The following is an 18,193-nucleotide window of genomic DNA, read 5'->3' on the forward strand; positions in this document are numbered from 1 at the left end:
ATTTAAATAAATACTACAAAAATATATATAAAAATACATATAAAAATAAATGTTAACTATGAAATTAGTTACAGATTTATTAGAACAGATTTAATAGAATTAAATGACAAAAATGAAATCAGTGAGTCCAAAGTGAGGGTTAAAAGTGTGTATAGTTGAAGAAATACCCATCATGCCTTTTGTCTGGTCATTAGGAGAACCGTCATTGTGTGTGTAGAAACAACTTGAACATTTCCCCATCTCTGATTTCAGTTCTGTGTAAAAGCTTTTATCTGGGGTCTAAGATGGAGGCCTTCGACACACATGATCAAGATCATTTCTGGTGGGCCGCTGTGCTCCTCTCCCCTCATGAATATGCATATCCTCCCTGCTGCAGCTAATGGTCAGGAGGTGAAAAATGACTCGCGCGGATTTTCCCTCAGGAGCGTAATGCTAATCAACAGCCAGCAGTATTCCGCAGAACGAGAGGCGACATTCTGATCAGCTGCTGATGCAAGCATCTTACAGAGAATGTCAGAGCGCACAAACATCTACTGCAGGCAGTATGAAGTTTGAGTTAAAAACTAATTAATACATTTATTATTTAAATACATTCTTATATTAAATGCAATATATGAAATACATTTGTGAACCTGGACTACAAAAGCAGTCTTAAGCAGCACAGGTGTATTTGTAGCAATAGCCAACAATACATTGCATGGGTCAAAATGACCAATTTTTCTTTTATGCCAAAAATCTTTAGGATATTAAGTAAAGATCATGTTCCATGAAGATAATTTGTACATTTACTGCCTTAAATATACCAAAACTTAATTTTTGATTGGTGATATGCATTGCTAAGATCTTCATTTGGACAACTTTAAAGGAGATTTTCTAAATTTTTTATTTTTATTTTTTTTGCACCCTCAGATTCTAGATTTTCAAATAAGTGCATCTCGGCAAAATATCGTCCAATCCTAACAAACATGCATCAATGGAAAGCTTATTTATACAGCTGTCAGATGATTTTTGTGGCCCAGGGTCACATATATGAAATACATCAATTAAAATTTATTATAATTAAGGTTTTTCTATTCTATTTTCTATTATTATATTATTTTAAGACCTTTAATCAAATAAATAAATACAAGGCAAATTAAACATTAAATCTAAATTACATTTAGATTAAATATTATTAAAGATTTTATATTCTAAGATTTAATATTTATTTAAACACATTTAACTACCGTTTATAATGCTGTAATTCTTAATAAAAGTTACTTTTTCTATTAAATTAACTTCTTAATATATTCAATTTGATACTTTAATTTAACTGAACATTATTCATATTAAATAAAAAAAAACATTTAAGGCTATTAAATAAAAAAATAAAATATATAAAGTTTATATTTAATGTATTAATACATTTACATACGTAAATACATTAAATTTATATTATAATTCTGAATATATTCAAAATAAATTTATATTAATATATATATATATATATATATATATATATATATATATATATATATAATAGAAGACAATCATTTACATTTTAACATTTATTCATAAATGTATTAATAAAATTTAAAATTTTATATACACACACACACACACACACATTAAATACATTAATATTAATACATTAAATTACACAATTTTTTTTATATATTCTATATCAACTATCAACTAAATAATAGTTTATTAATGCATTCATTAAAATCATCCGTCTAACACATCAATACATTTATTTTGCATTTAATACTATACATACACAAGTTTTTTAATTCTATAAAATGTTTAGTTTCTTATAGTAAATGTATTCCAGATATGTTGGTATATACACATTAAAGGTCCCATATTGTCAAAATCGAAATTTCCTGGCTTTTTTCATGATAACTGAGGTCTAGGGGCTATGTAACTACCATATGAGTTTCAAAACAGTCAATCCACAGTAAACTGCACACAGCCTGCTTAAAGTAGCTGTTCATTTTCACGAGCCGCTGTGACTTCCGCAAAGATGTGACGTCCGATCTACTCAGTCACCGCCTTCAGTCACCACCCCGAACACCAATCACGTCCCACCCTCCTTTTGTCAAACCCAGACAACATCGCGTCCATAACATTGCTAAGCAACAACAACACGGAAACAAGTCGAGAAAACCCTGTTCAGTCGATAGATGTCGAAACTACATCATTGCACAGGCTTCAGAACAACGTGAATATAAGAGACCAGTGGCACGTCAACTTCAGCCTCTTTCACAGCGATTCCGGTAAATACACGGATAATGTGTCCCATGATTTGTTCCGGAGTTGTTTGATTTGGTTCATTCACAGTTGTTTTCCGGAATCTGTGCGTGCTTTACACACAACCCATAAAGACATGTGACATTTGGATGTGAGATGTAATGCGACGCGTACGTTTCACTAAACTGAAACTAACCTGAACAAACTGTGCTTCAGCGCTGATAGTGAGGAGCTGGCTCTGCCTGATCGCCGCTTCATTCTACTTTGCACGTATTTTTTTGTCGTGAAGAGTCGCAGGGTAACGTTCATCATCACTACAACACTGCCTTTATGGTTCTGGCTTTTGTTCACACAGCGCTCGTTCCCGTAATTTTCCAGAATCAGCGCGCATTGTGAAAGGGGCTTTACTAAAGCAACAGTTATGTAGCTTACTGCATTCGGTGTTTGAAAAAGAAAAAAACATTAATGATCATTCTGAAATATCCTGTTGAGTATCAGCAGGCTAGGCTCTCTCTATGGCTCTGGGTTCGGCTAAAGCATACATGACCGTAGTTACCTGTGATTGGCCTGGCTGTGCGTCACTCAGAAAACAACAGGCCAATCAGAAGAGAGGCTCATAAATATTAATTAGATGGGCCAAAATCGACCTGTTTTTGACAGAGCTCCTAAAAAAGGAGCTGTAACAATATATTGAGATGGATTTTGGCCCTTATACCGCAAATATATATTCTTAAGGACATCAACAACTAAAATAAACCTCCAGAAATGTGTACAATATGGGACCTTTAATATATAACCCATTTCTACCGTCTCATGGTATTATACCATCATAAAGCCCAGCCCTAACAAGGTGTATAACACTGAAAAGTCACTGACACAGTTCTGTCCCGCCGTCTGACCACAATGACATCACACACACTGAATTTATCCGTTCAGCGAGGCCTGCTGCTGTTTCTAGAGACTGACGGCGTCATTCTCTCCCAGTAAAACTCCAGCTGGTTCCACAACAGCGTAACACTCACAATGTGCTGCTGGAAAAAACTGTTAACAGTATTTATTCCTAGACCTCAGCATCCAGTCTCGAACGGCGCCTGTTGTTCCTCTTTGTTAACGAAATCCTATTACCCTCGGTTCAGCTCACAGGCACAAAAACCAGTGCACAAATATCCAAAGAACACCTACAGCTTTCTTTCGCAGGCGGGATAAACTCGATATCAATTTGGAGACGCTCTTATTGATACGGGAAGAGTTGAATGGAAAGCTCTCTCAGAAAAACAGCAGCTCTCAATTCTCACTCGCATCTCGCCAACAGTTTACAGAGTAAACATGATTTATTATTACATTGGCATCTGGTGCATCGTTTGTCTGGCAGAAGGGACACATTTCTTAGGTGTGAATGAAGTTACAGGATGAAAAGGAAACCACGATATAAGATACGATCCGTAGGAACATCCCTCACTGTCAAGATAATTCCTAAAAGTGAAGACTTCAGCGTGTTTGCTCCGAGCTGTAAATGCGATAACGCAGAATATGACAGCTTTATCAGTGATCTCCTGTTACAGACATTGATTTATTCTGAAAGCACTGATATTATCTTTATCTAACAATATCCTCGTCTTAATCTAAATAGAAATAGTGGCACTTTGGAGTGAAACTCACACCGTTTGTGCTCCACACATGAATGATGTGCTATTACAGACGGCAGATGATGAAACTGGTAAAGAAATCGCTGGGAAATAAATCTACTAACAGCTGCCTGCAGATAGTGTGCACTTACTAGATTGTACTAGACGTTTTTTAACAATAAGAGTTCAGACGATAGATTTATATATGCCACCAGCCAAAACAAAACCGCCTGTGGATGTATAAATGTCATATAACTGTAGTAATAATCATCTGTTTATAAAATTGGTTCTGGAATACAGATAAATGTTTTTAAATATTGATAAACAAATAAATACATACTCATTATAAATGAAAAAAAAAAAAAATTATGAAAGCAACCACAGTAATAATGGTAAATAAATAAATAAAATGATTCTTATAAATAAATCTATTTAATGTTTTTCTTATTTTATTAACTTAAATGCTCAGATGATAAATGAATGAATGAATGTATGTATGTATGTGTATATATATATATATATATATATATATATATATATATATATATAAAAATTGTAAAATGTTTTTAAATATTGTAAAAATAAAATATGTATTGTAAATCAATAAAACAAAGCACACACTACAATATTTATTATATTTATATTTATTTAAACAAATAAATAAACCACAAAATAATGATAAATTGTTTAGAAAATTGTTGGGAATGTTTTTACAGATAAAATAAATAAAAATAAATAAATAAATAGATAAAAAAAAATTAATAAAATAAAAACATTTATATTATTAAACAAATAAATAAACAATAAAATAATAATAACTATTATTAAATAAAGTGATTTTTCGTATCTCTACAGTCCTATCAACAAATAAGGCATAAAAGCTAAAAAAATAATAACATACATTTTATTTATTAAACTCTAACATCTTGCTAGAAATTGCCCATTACAAAGAGGAGAAAAACTAACAATTAACCTGTTTATTTGTGTTTTTAAATGTTGTAAAAGAAAATAAAGATTTTTAAAATAAAAAAATAATAATAGGTATTATAAATCAATAAAACAAAACATTTATATTATTAAATAAATCAACAACAAAATAATAATAATTATTATTATTAAATAAAGTGAATTTATGCATCTCCAAAGTCCAATTGAGGCATAAAAAGCCCCAAAAATATACCTTAAAAAATTATTAAGTTGTAAATCTTGATGGAAATTGCCCATTAAAAAGAGGAAAAACGAACAAACCAAAAAACACTGTTTAGAAAATGGGGTTTAGAATACAGATAAATGTTTTAAAATATTGTAAAAAAAATAAATAAAATAATATAAAAAATAAATAAAAAGATAAATAAAAACATAATAATATGTATTATAAATGAATAAAACAAAATGTATATTATTTAACAAATAAAAAAACAACAACAAAATAATAATTGTTATTATCATTATTTAATAGTGATTTTTCACATCTCCACTGTAGTATCAACAGTTAAGGCATAAAAAGCCCCCAAAAATATAACTTAATAAAAAAAAAAAAAAAAAAAAAATATGCACCATTTCATTGAACTGTAAAACTTGTTAGAAATTGCCCATTAAAAAGGGGTAAAAAAACAAACAAACGAAAGAACACCGTTTAGAAAATGGGGTTGGAAATACAGATAAATATTTTCAAATATTGTAATAAAAAGTAAATAAAACAGTGTGTATTATAAATAAATAAAACAAAATGTATACTATTAAACAAATAAATAAGCAACAAAATAATAATTATTATTAAATAAAGTTATTTTTCGTATATCCACTGTCCTGTCAACAATTAAGGCACAAAAAAAAAAAAATCATTAAACTGTAAATCTTGCTAGAAACTGGCCATTAAAAAGGGCAAAAACAAAAACAAACAAAGACAATCTGTTACCAAAACCACTCAGAGCACCTAGCAACCGCATAGCAACACCCTGGAAGTCACCCACAGTCCCCAGTATCATAGTGGCAAGATCTTAATCCTAATAGATCCGCACAATACCAACATATTATCCCATCACTCTCACGTGAGGCTTTTCCGGGCCTCTCTTAAACATAGTCTCTGGACACAAGGGCTAGTGGGTAATTATTCTCCTGATACAAACATGAGGCCAATCAATGACAATGTCAGTTCCAGTTATGTGCTTTATTAAGGTCTGGTTTTCCTCAGCGGCCCCCGGGGAGCCCCAGTCACTCATCCCTGCAACGGCACATGTGGCGACTCTCTCCTCACTCGCCCGCCTGACAGCCTCATCAACACACAATAACCATTATCCTCTCTCTCTCCCATTATCTCTCTCTCTCTCTCCGGCGGAGGCCAGCACAAAGAGCACACATTTACAAACAGCAGACGCTTACCTGCAGTTCGGTGGAGGGTCAAGTGTGATTTCTGCAAGCTCCTTCTGAATCCTGCAACACAAGAAAGCATTTATTTATTTAACAGAGTGCATTTGTTTACAAGGCCACATACACTTAGATGCTAAATATGGTTATATCTATAGAAATATACTTTAAATAAATATACTTAAGAAATAAGAAAATTAAAAGAATTTATGTAACTTATTTTTATTAAGTATATGTGTAATTAATAATAATATAATTTATCTATTTTTTATTAATTACACACACATAAATTATATACACTTGTATTATTAAAATTAATATTATAAAGCATCAATAATAATAATAATTATTATTATTAAATACATATTCAATAATAAATTATATTAAGTGTTTTAATTATTTTATATAATAATAATAATAATAATAATAATAATACTATTATTATTAAATAATAATAAATTATATTAAATGTTTTATAATAATTTTATAATAATAATCCTCCTCATCATCATTATATTACAAATAAATTAAAAAGAAAAAAAATATATAATAACAATATCTGCATTCTATAATACTTTAATTTAATTATTAGTATTCAATAATAATAATAATCAGTATGATAATGAGGATATTATTATTATTATTAATCATAAATAAAATGAATATTATTAAAAATAAAGAATCAATAATAATAGAATTCTATAATTTAATTAATAATAACAATTTTTATTTTAAATACAAATTATATATTACTAATATCTACCTATCTATCTGTCTATCTATCTTTTTTAATAATATTAACTGCCTTCTACAATACTTAATACTATAAAAACTTTAATAATACTTAATACTTAAAACTATAATAATGATATTTTATATAATAATAATAATAATAAATAATAATGTTAAATACAAATTATACATTAGATCTACATTATTAAAAATAAATTACAACAATAATTACATTATATAATAATTTAAAGTAATATTTTAAATAACATTAATTGCATTCTATAATACTAATTCAATACTACTACTACTACTACTACTACTACTAATAATAATATATTAAACGTTTTGCAACTACATATTGTTGAAATCTGAATTTATTGCATATATTGAGTGCAGCACAATTGGAGTTGTTTTTATGACTGTTCACTCTTCCTCAGAATTAACAATTATTATTAATAATTATTCATTACCATTAGCAACTATAATTGCATTAAGACTGCATTAAGGAGTTTAAAATCAATCAAAAATGCCTCAAACCAAGCAGGACAAACCAGTTGTGATTCTTGTTTATAATAGTTGAAAACAGCATTGTAATTTCCAGCATTGAATACACTTTCAAATGCATTTTTCAGTGAGTAGGTGACCTAATAGATTTCTCTATTTTCAAAACATACATTTATCCGTCACCGCACTTCAAGTCTGAACGTCCCTGGCATCTTCTGTGAGCGATACCTGTTGTTATATCGGAGGTCAAAGCGAGCGAAGGCGTGTGAAATCAAGAGGGTTTTCATTTCCAAGAAAAGTGACTCACGCACACACACAGTGACTGCGAACATTACGCTTGTTATTTAAACGCATACTTCCTTCGACTTTCGACAGTCAGCTACAACAGGAAACCATACATCATCAAAATACAAATCCTTGAGTAGTGGGTTGCTATTTGTGGGTGTTTAAGCCGCACTACATCACTGAAAAGCAACAAGAGTAAGTTGTTCAGAAGAGAAATTGATTTATGACACTAAAGTAATTGCTGTGCATGCATAAATGTCAGTATGTAACTGTAGTACACCTACTGTTTAAAGGCTTGGGAATAAAGATATTTTTAAATATTTTATATAATAATAATAATAATAATAATAAAAAATGTTAAATACAAATTATCTATCATTTATAAAAAAAAATTATAAAAGTGTATTTTTTCCTAATAATAGTAATTATAATATTTTAAAATTTTATTATTTTTATTAGCATTATTATAGTTAAAAATTATATATGTACAATTGATTAAAAAAATTCTATAACTTCTTCATAGTTATTTACAACATATGTAAAATTAAAACTATAACATCTATATAAACTTTAAAAATTTCAATTTATATTTATATATTAAAGTTTTTTGTATACAAATTATATTATATACAAATTATTAAAAATGAATGTACTTTTTCATAATAATCATAATAATAATTATTAGTAATATTTCTATTACTATTATTATTTTTATTAGCATTATTATAGTTAAATACAAATGATATATCATGTACAATTGATTAAAAATAAATTATATACATTTTTCATAATTTACAAAATAATATGAAAATAAATAAAAACGATAAATATTATATATAAACTATTCAAAATAAATATTTTTTTGTTTTCAATTTATATTTATATATTAGTTTTTTGTATTATAGTTTTATACAAATTATATTATATACACAAGTTATTAAAAAAAGAATAAATCATGTACTTTTTCTTAATGATCATTTTTATAATTATTAATATTTATTATCATTTCTATTATTATTTTTATTGGATTATTATAGTTAAATACAAATGATACATCATGTATAATCGACTAAAAATAATACATTTATATTAATAAATTTTTCATGATAATTATTTACAAAATATTAAAAATATTACTATGTAAAATAAATTAAAACGATAAAAAAAGATATAAACTATTCATAAAAAAATCATATTTTGTTTTAAATTTATATATTAAAGTTTTTTTGTATACTAATTTATAACTCATTTAAAAAGAATGATATACATTTATTATGTAAAATAAATACTAATCATATATAAACTATTAAATATATATATATATTATTTTAAGTGTTTTTATATTAATACTACTATAATTTTAATAATTTATATATTCAAGCTTTTTGTAAAGTTTTTGTAAGTATATGATTTACTAGTATGATTTATAGTTCTGGATGAAATCTGAATGTATTGCGTACTTTGAAAAACTGAATTGTTTTTAACATTGCTTTTTCTTTCTTCCCCAGAGTTAACAACCATTAGCCTCCACAATTGCCTAAAGACTCCTCTTTTCACAAAAAAAAACAACAACATGTGGGTTTGGAATGACATGAGGGTGAGTGAATAACTAATTTCTGGCTTTACTATTCCTTTGACAAACCACAATCATTCAGCCCAGTCTGAAAACGCACAAGCTAATTGTTTTCATTCGGAGGCCCAAAACATCAACACAGTTTTCTTTCATGCACAAACACTTTTGATGTTGACATCTAAACCCTCAGGCTTCTCAAGTCGTGTAACATCAAGCAGAGACAAAAACCATCCGCAGTCCAAATCGGCCTGTTTGGATCTTGATATGCAGACGGAACAGGATGCTGCAGTCACTGTTATAAAAAAAAAAGCAGCGAGTCCCAGGCAAAGCTTTGCTCAACTGATTGCATAATGCCATCGTACTGCAGTCGGGCCTTCAGAGAATCTACAGCGTTGCCAGCAAGGCCCGTTCACAGAATGAATGTGAAACAGCGAGTAGAGAACAAAAGAAATGCAGTGAAGCAAACCTCAGCTTGCTCCAATCATCTGCAAACAAATGTAATGTTCATACATCCTCTGAGCAATTGCACAGATCCCTGTTGTGTAAAAGCATCCAAACATGTTATTTTGGTTGCAAGACGAAAGCTTTGACATTGAGAGGTTTACACGTGTGCAAAAGGGGATTTTCTTATGACACACACCAATGCATCTTAACTGATGGCTTGTGGGTCTTTTCGAACAAGCTTGCTCGGTTGGCTATTTTCATGGCGAGTCACAAGCTTAAGTAGTGTAAGAGCAATTTAAACCTATATGTGACCCTGGACCACAAAACCAGTCATAAGGTTAAATTTTACAAAACTGAGATGTATGCATCATACGAAAGCTCAATAAATAAGCTTTCTATTGATGTATGGTTTGTTAGGATAGGACAATATTTGGCCGAGATACATCTATTTGAAAATCTGGAATCTGAGGGTGCAAAAAAATCAAAATACTGAGAAAATCACCTTTAAAGTTCTCCAAATTAAGTTCTTTACAATGCATATTACTAATCAAAAATTACATTTTGATATATTTACAGTAGGAATTTTACAAAAAATCTTCATGGAACATGATCTTTACTTAATTCCCTAATGATTTTTGGCATAAAAGAAAAATCAATAATTTTGACCCATGCAATGTATTTCTGGCTATTGCTACAAATATACCCCAGCGACTTAAGACTGGTTTTGTGGTCCAGGGTCACATATTAGGATGGATTCAGGGTTAATATAATTTCCTAAGAGAACTTAAACCTGCATGATGTAATAAAATCTAACCATATAGTCAAAAGTTTACATATTTACCTTGCAGAATCTGCAAAATGTTAACTATTTTAGCAAAATAAGAGGGATCATACAAAATGCATGTTATTTTTTTTTTTATTTAGTACTGACCTGAGTATTTCGCATAAAAGATGTTTACATGTAGTCCACAAGAGAAAATAGTTGCATTTTTAAAAATGACCGCATTTTAATACTGTGTTTTGTTGTTTAGTAATAGTTGTTCATGAGTCACTTAAACTGCCTGCTGACTTAAAATGTCCTTCAGGTTCCACAAATTCTTTTGGTTTTTCAGCATTTTTGTGTATTTGAACCCTTTCCAACAATGACTGTATGACTTTGGGATCCATCTTTTCACACTGAGGATGACTGAGGGACTCATATGCAACTATTACAGAAGGTTCAAACACTCAATGATGCTTCAAAAGGAAAAAAAAATGCAATAAGAGACGGGGGTGAAAACTTTTGGAATTTGAAGATCAGAGTAATTAACTTAGTTTGTCTTCTGGGAAACATGCAAGTACTTTCTGTAGCTTCTGAAGGGCAGAACTACATGAAAAAAAAATACAAAATACAATATTTAGGCGAAATAAGAAGAATGCACACATCTTCATTCTGTTCAAAAGTTTTCACCCCCAGCTCTTAATGCATTGCTTTTCCTTCTGAAGCATCAGAGTGTTTGAACCTTCTGTAATAGTTGCAAATGAGTCTCTCAGTTGTCCTTAGTGTGAAAAGATGGATCTCAAAATCATACAGTCATTGTTGGAAAGGGTTCAAATACACAAAAGTGCTGAAAGACCAAAGAATTTGTGGGACCTGAAGGATTTTTCTGAAGAACAGCGGGCAGTTTCACTGTTCAGGACAAACAAGGGACTCATGAACAACACAACACAGCTGTGGATCATTCAGGTAACAACACAGTATTAAAATGGGGTCATTTTGATAAATTCAACTATTGTTTTCTCTATATGTAAACATCTTTTATGTGAAATATCTTATTCAGGTCAGTACTAAATAAAACATAACATGCATTTTGTATAACCCCTTTTATTATGGTAAAATAATTAGCATTTTGCAGATTCTGCAACCACAACTGTAAATAAGCTCATCAACTATTAAAAAGAAAGAAAAACAACCAACAAAAGCCATGTGCTGAATCAAATCAGCAGGAATTCTGGCACAAATTCATCCGTCACTTGGTAGAAATTAGCCAAATTGTAGCAATGTGTGTGACATTCACATTTATGCATTTAGCAGACAAAAGAGGAACAAAACCAGACTACATTAAATACGGGTTGAAATTATTAACCTATATGTTGTTAGACCTTCAATGTTTAATTTTAATTAGTTTATATGACAATAATAGGGCTGGGTTTTGATACAAATTTCACAATTCGATTTGATTCCGATTCACAAGGTTACTATTCGATTTCATTTCCGATTTAATTCGATTAGATGCAATGCTGATTATTTTGAATATAGGTGAAGTAAAATTGGCCCCCATTTATGTCAATGCATGTTTCTGGTCTTATTGTGCACATTATTCCAATAACCAAAAATGTGTATTTTCTATATGCAGATATTTCGTTCATCTTGATATGCATCAGCCACTTTTCACAACATAATCAAATATCAGTGAATTAAGTCATCTTTTTTCTTATTGAATTTTCGTTCTCGCACATAAACATCAAGTCACCTTCATTCATATAGCGATTTATACAGTACCGATTGTTTTCAAAGCAGCTTTCAATGCAAACTGTAAAATAGCTCCAACAAGACATTAGTGTCGATATATTTCCTATAATGTCCAAAACATCAATTTTTTGCCCACTAAAGCTGATTTGTTAGAAAGCAAAGAGCCAGAGCATTACCTCTTGGCACTGGTGGAGAGTTTGGCCGCGGTTTTACTGGAGATCTTGGTCTCCTTCTTCTTGGGAGCAACCAGATCACGCTCCTGCTGAGGAGGTGCCGTCTCCCGCTGCTCGATATCTGAACTCCCTCCGCTTGTGCTGGGGCTATCATCTGGTCTCTGCACCTCACTAGACATCTTGGCCCTGGAAACACAACAGGATTCACACACGATTACATTAGCAGACTGTCGGGTGAAGTCACTGGGGTATGAAGTCAATAGTTGTCTTAATTCCAGCTGTGCTGAATTAAGACGAATAAAACGGTGATTTCTGAGCAGAATAGAAAGCAGAGAAAGCGGACTCTTTACAAAAGGTTTTTCACTCAACAATAGTGGTGTTAGGTTTGAATGTTGAGAATTAATAAACTGCAAACAACAAAATTCTGTGTAAATCATAAAAACATGACACATTCATTTCAGTGCAACCATTTAAGCAATAATAGTTTCACAAAGAACTTTGCTCTTGCCTCAAGGCCAATTATCTTTAATCTTCCTCAACATTAGACTAAAATGGACCCTTTTCACTTTTTAATGCTCCTTTCTGGGGCATCATGTATAAAACTTTGACTTTAAAAAGATGTGTATGCACAAAATTCTGATTTTTCATTTGTAAAACCAATAATGGTTTTACAAACCAGTGCAAAATCTGCCTTTTGTGTTAACATCTTAAGGATTAATTTACTTTCTTAATGCACATTTCTAGGGTGTTTTATAGAAAAATTTGCCTAGATTTTATCGTAAAAGTGTGCAAACACTTTAGACTTATAAACCCATGCATTTGCAGCTGTCTTTGCCCGAAAGGACCATATATGGATCTTACAACACCTAGTTACTGAATGCATAAACTCATCTAATTGTAATTTCCATATACTATATAATCTATAAATACACAAAATAACTATTAGAAAAGTCAGACCTTAATAATCTATGTAAATCCTTCCTAAAAAACATTGTTGTCATTCAGTTCAATGCAACAATTTATGGAAGAATGATTTTACATATATATTTATATATGTGTTTTTACTTTTCTGCTCACCAAGCCTGCATTTATTTAAATCAAAGTACATCAAAAACAGTAAAAATGTGAAATATTTTTACTATTTAAAATAACTGTTTTCTATTTGAATATATTTAAAAATGTAATTTATTCCTGTGAATTCCAAGCTGAATTTTAAGCATCATTATTGCAGGCACATGATCCTTCAGAAATCATTCTAATATTCAGATTCGCTGCTCAAAAACATTTACTTTCATTATTATGTTGAAAACAGCCGAGAATTATTTTTTCAGGTTTCACTGATGAACAGGAAGTTCAGAAGAACTGCATTTATCTGAAACAGAAATCTTTTGTAGCAGTATACGTGCCTTAATCATCACTTTCGATCAATTTAAAGCATCTTTGCTAAATAAAAGTATTAATTTCTATATTTTATTCTTTTTTTCCATATGCACAAAATTTCAGACTTATAAACCCATGCATGTACATGGATTTCCACCTGTCTTTGCCCAAAATTACAATACATGAAGCTTATAACACCTAGTTTCAGTATGCATAACCTCATCTAATTAGAACTTCAATATGCTCTATAATCTACAGTATATATAATCTATAAACACTATTAGAAAAGCCAGACCTTAATCATTTGTGAAATCCTTCTTAAAAACATTATCTTGTCATTCAGTTCAATTCAACAATTTATGGAAGAATGATTTTACACATGAATCAGGCCCATTATCTTTAATTAAAGTCAACAAGGAATAAGGTTAAAGGTGTTTTAAAAAAAGAATTATAACTGGACTTTGCATCCTTTTAGCTAGATTGAGACGTCATCATAACGTGGCCCCACTTTTCATTCAGGAGGAATTTCAAGCAGGCATTTCCTGTACCGTCACAGGAAGTAGCCCGAAATGAAATCATACTCTAGAATTTTCTCCCAGACGTTTGATCACGTCAAATCATGATTTACATGTTTATCTGATCTATGAGGGTGCTGCTGTTCTTCTCAAACGACGAGGAGAAATTCTTTCTGATGTTATCAGGAGATGCGGCAGCGAGGAAAACCCTCTGATCCCAGGCTTTAAAAGCCACACGAGTCCAGCTAATAAATACCTATGGAACCTGCGCTCTCAGCTCAGCATTTAAACAAAGATAAAAGATGCATGATGTGGAGAGAGTGAACCAATTCATACTGAGAATAGAGACCTCGCTTCAAAGTCGCCCGAGACGTTAGGTCGCCTCTTTTTTAGATCCAAGTCGTAAATGATCACAGATACACCAACAGGAAGGTATTAACACTTCTGAGAGTGGATTTTACGGGTCAACTCGTTTTGTGATAATGTGGGAAATGAGTCATAAAACATTTAAATTGCAGCGCACATGCAGTCATGCCAGAGAGTTAATGGCTTCGACTCCAAATACAGTCTGTGTGCTTCGGGATTTTGAGACACAATGCAGCCGGTTTACGTCCTGCTCGAGTTATTTCCCATTTCAGTCACCGATAAATCACATCAATGTGTGAGTCTCAGGTTCTGTTTAGCGACCTTTAGTCCCTCGCTCACTCATTCAGAGGTAATGTATCTTAATGCTAAAAATCTAGACTGAAATGAAAAGGCTAAGGCTTTTGCTCTCGCGGCCCACTCAAACTTGACCGCTGTGCAAGAAAAGCAATTCAATCCTTCAATGTATACACTGTAAAGTAGCATAACATCAATTCTGAAATGTTAAAAATATAGACACACATATGTACACACACACTACCAGTCAAACGTTTTTAACAGTAGGATTTTAGTCACCAAGCCTGCATTTATTTGATCTTAAGTACAGCAAAAACAGCACAAATCTGAAATAGTGTCACCATTCAAAATAACTGTTTTCTATTTGAACATATTTTAAAATGTAATTTATTCCTGTGATTTCGAAGCTGTTTTTTTAGCATCATTACTCCAGTCACATGATCCTTCAGAAACCATTCTAATATTCTGATTTGCTGCTCAAAAAAAATGTTGAAAACAGCAGAGTACTATGTTTTTTTAGGTTTCTACGATGAATAGGAAGTTCAGAAGAACAGCATTTATTAGCCTTTATCATCACTTTTGATCAGTTTAAAGCATCCTTGCTAAATTAAAGTTTTCATTTCTAAAATTTCTTCTTATACTGATTTCAAGCTTTTGAATGGCATAATGTATAATTTTACAAAGGTTTTTATGTCAGATAAATTCTGATCTTCGGATCTTTCTATTCATTAAAGCATCCTGAAAAAATGTACCAAGCTGTTTTAAAATATTGATAATAATAATAATAATAATATCGTTTTCTTAAGCAGCAAATCAGCATATTACAATGATTTCTGAAGGATCATGTGACACTGAAGACTGGAGTAATGATGCTTTTGATCACAGGTATAAATTACATTTTAAAATATATTCTAATAGAAAGCAGTTTTTAGTAAAACTATTTCAAAATATTACTGTAAAAATATTTCACAATATTACTACTTTTGCTGTATTTTGAATCAAATAAACATAGGCTAGGGAAACAGAAGAGACTTAAAAAACTAAATATTAAAAATCTGATAAAAGGGTTTAAAAATACCTCTTCATTGGTATATTTAGAATCACAAAGTATATGTTATTTGCTGTACATAAACAATTATGTAGTCAAATCAATACTACAACAGTACATAGTAAGAGTATGTTTCATTTTAGGCTCACAAAAGTAACTTTTTGGGTATTTTTAATCCTAAAACACATGCTGAATACACAATTCTTCGGAAGGTAAATCTGTACCAATAAAAGGAACCAAATCATGCACCTTTTATATTTGAATCCCAGATTACACATTTGCTGTAAAGACACTATTGTATAATGAGTAATTTGGTAGTATAATGAATAAATACCATTTAAGTCCACACACATCCTTTATGGGTGTATTTTATCACAAAATTATATATATATACATAATTCGGGAGTTATTCCATAACATTTACTTTTTACATGTGTACTCTTCAGAACTGTTCTAGGTAACAATGTGCTGATTAGCATCTTTAAACTAGGTTCAAAAGAATCTAAAATTGTCACTATTGAAACATTTTGTGAATTTTCATTAGTGATATCTTTGTTTTGATTTTTTAGTGTTATCCCATAAAATTGTCTCTACCGTAACAGTCGCAACGAAACATGTCATCATTGCTCGGGAGTGATAAAAGGGAACACAATCTTTTATTTTTAGGGAAATAAACAATTTTAGTACAGATATGCCAAGTTTTTGTATTTTAGTATGCATTTTAATCTGTTTAATGTGATGTGGTCACCGCCAAAGCAATACTATGCAGTTACAACCAAAAAATGGGATGCTTTATCAAAAAGATGTTATGATTGTGAGCCTTTGGTTCAATGTATATTCAAAACTAATGAATTCTCAACTTTAAAATCAGTATGATCAACTTAGCCTTTTACGAAGAAAAACAAGGTTCAAAATACAACAAATCTCATAAATCACACTTGAGATATTGCTAAAAATGAACAAAAATATATACATTTACAAGGTAGATGTTAGCAATATCTTAATAGGTCAATAACCCATCTATTTAAATGATATATTATCGTGTTTCGGTAGTTGCAAATTTAGGGAGAGGACAAATGTTCCAAAACTTCCTGCACAATTACTAGAAATGCATACCTTGGATATTATACTATTTGCATACATACATTCTCAAGATGTTTCCAATTCTGTAGAGAATACATGTATATAATCTATATATACACATACACACACACACACACACACACACACACACACACACACCTAAAAGGGTGTCACCATAATATCAAGGGTTTTCTCCATTTCAAGTACACAGAGGTGCTTACTAGAAGCATATATCTAGTGTATACTAGAATGTGAAGGGCATTGTAGGAAATCATTGAAGCACCTGGCTGACAGATTGCGCTGCAAACGCAGAAACCCTGCTGCTGCAGCAGCTGCATGCGCGATGCGCGTTATAAGGAGCGTCTATTTATGCGGGAGGCCGCGAGCGCTTCGCGATCCCGCACAAAATATGCGGATCAAACGCGTCCGTCGAGCCCCATCGAGCTTCCGCCGCGATATTTTCCAAGCGCCTGGGAATAGCGTGAGAGGAAAAGCATGCAGCGATTCCCCCATGATGACCACGATGAGCAACTGGCTCGGCACAAAGGAAGAAGGCTCGTCCCGCACATCCCCGCACACTGTGGGGAAAAACAAGCACTTTCGCGGGACATTTAGCGACTTTTCACGCACGGTCGAAGGGCTCCGACGGACATGCGAGGATATTTACCTGCCGAGCGGCCGTCGATGTGGAGTCCCGATTCGCTTTTCCTGGATGATACCGTGTAGTCAGAGTCGGGCCGTCCGCTCGTTCTCGTCTCGTCGCTATTTAACTGAAGGTAGCAGAAAAAAAGCGATTACAGAAACTGAAGCAGCCGGACCGCCTCTACGCGCGCTCCCGCCTCAGCCGTGCACGCGCGGCGCGTTCGCTCTCGCGTCCGTGTGTGAGTGTGAAATTGTTTCGCTGTACTTGAGACGACAGATCTGTGTAACGTTTCCTCACATATAATAATATACCTCTAATAAAGCCGATCCATATACTTGAATCTGTAAAAGTAAAATCTTTGACAGCAATAGCTGCCATGACAAATATATACAATGGTAATTTCCACCAAAATAACAG

At 31.6% G+C, this 18,193-nt stretch overlaps 1 protein-coding gene across 1 annotated transcript in view; it reads right to left on the reverse strand.

The window, feature by feature from the left end:
• Positions 1-17,956, reverse strand: part of ube2e2 (ubiquitin-conjugating enzyme E2E 2) — a 39,101-nt gene extending 21,145 nt beyond the window's left edge. Inside the window, exons 1-3 of the mRNA XM_073846660.1 lie at positions 17,801-17,956; positions 12,451-12,633; positions 6,240-6,290 (exon numbers count right to left, since the gene is read on the reverse strand). Coding sequence (XP_073702761.1) covers positions 6,240-6,290; positions 12,451-12,626 — 227 coding nt within the window. The 5' untranslated portion in view covers positions 12,627-12,633; positions 17,801-17,956. The remainder of the gene's footprint in view (positions 1-6,239; positions 6,291-12,450; positions 12,634-17,800) is intronic.
• Positions 17,957-18,193: the final 237 nt, after the last annotated feature.

Source organism: Garra rufa, chromosome 9 (assembly GCF_049309525.1).
Source record: "Garra rufa chromosome 9, GarRuf1.0, whole genome shotgun sequence".
NCBI classification, from domain to species: Eukaryota; Metazoa; Chordata; class Actinopteri; order Cypriniformes; family Cyprinidae; genus Garra; species Garra rufa.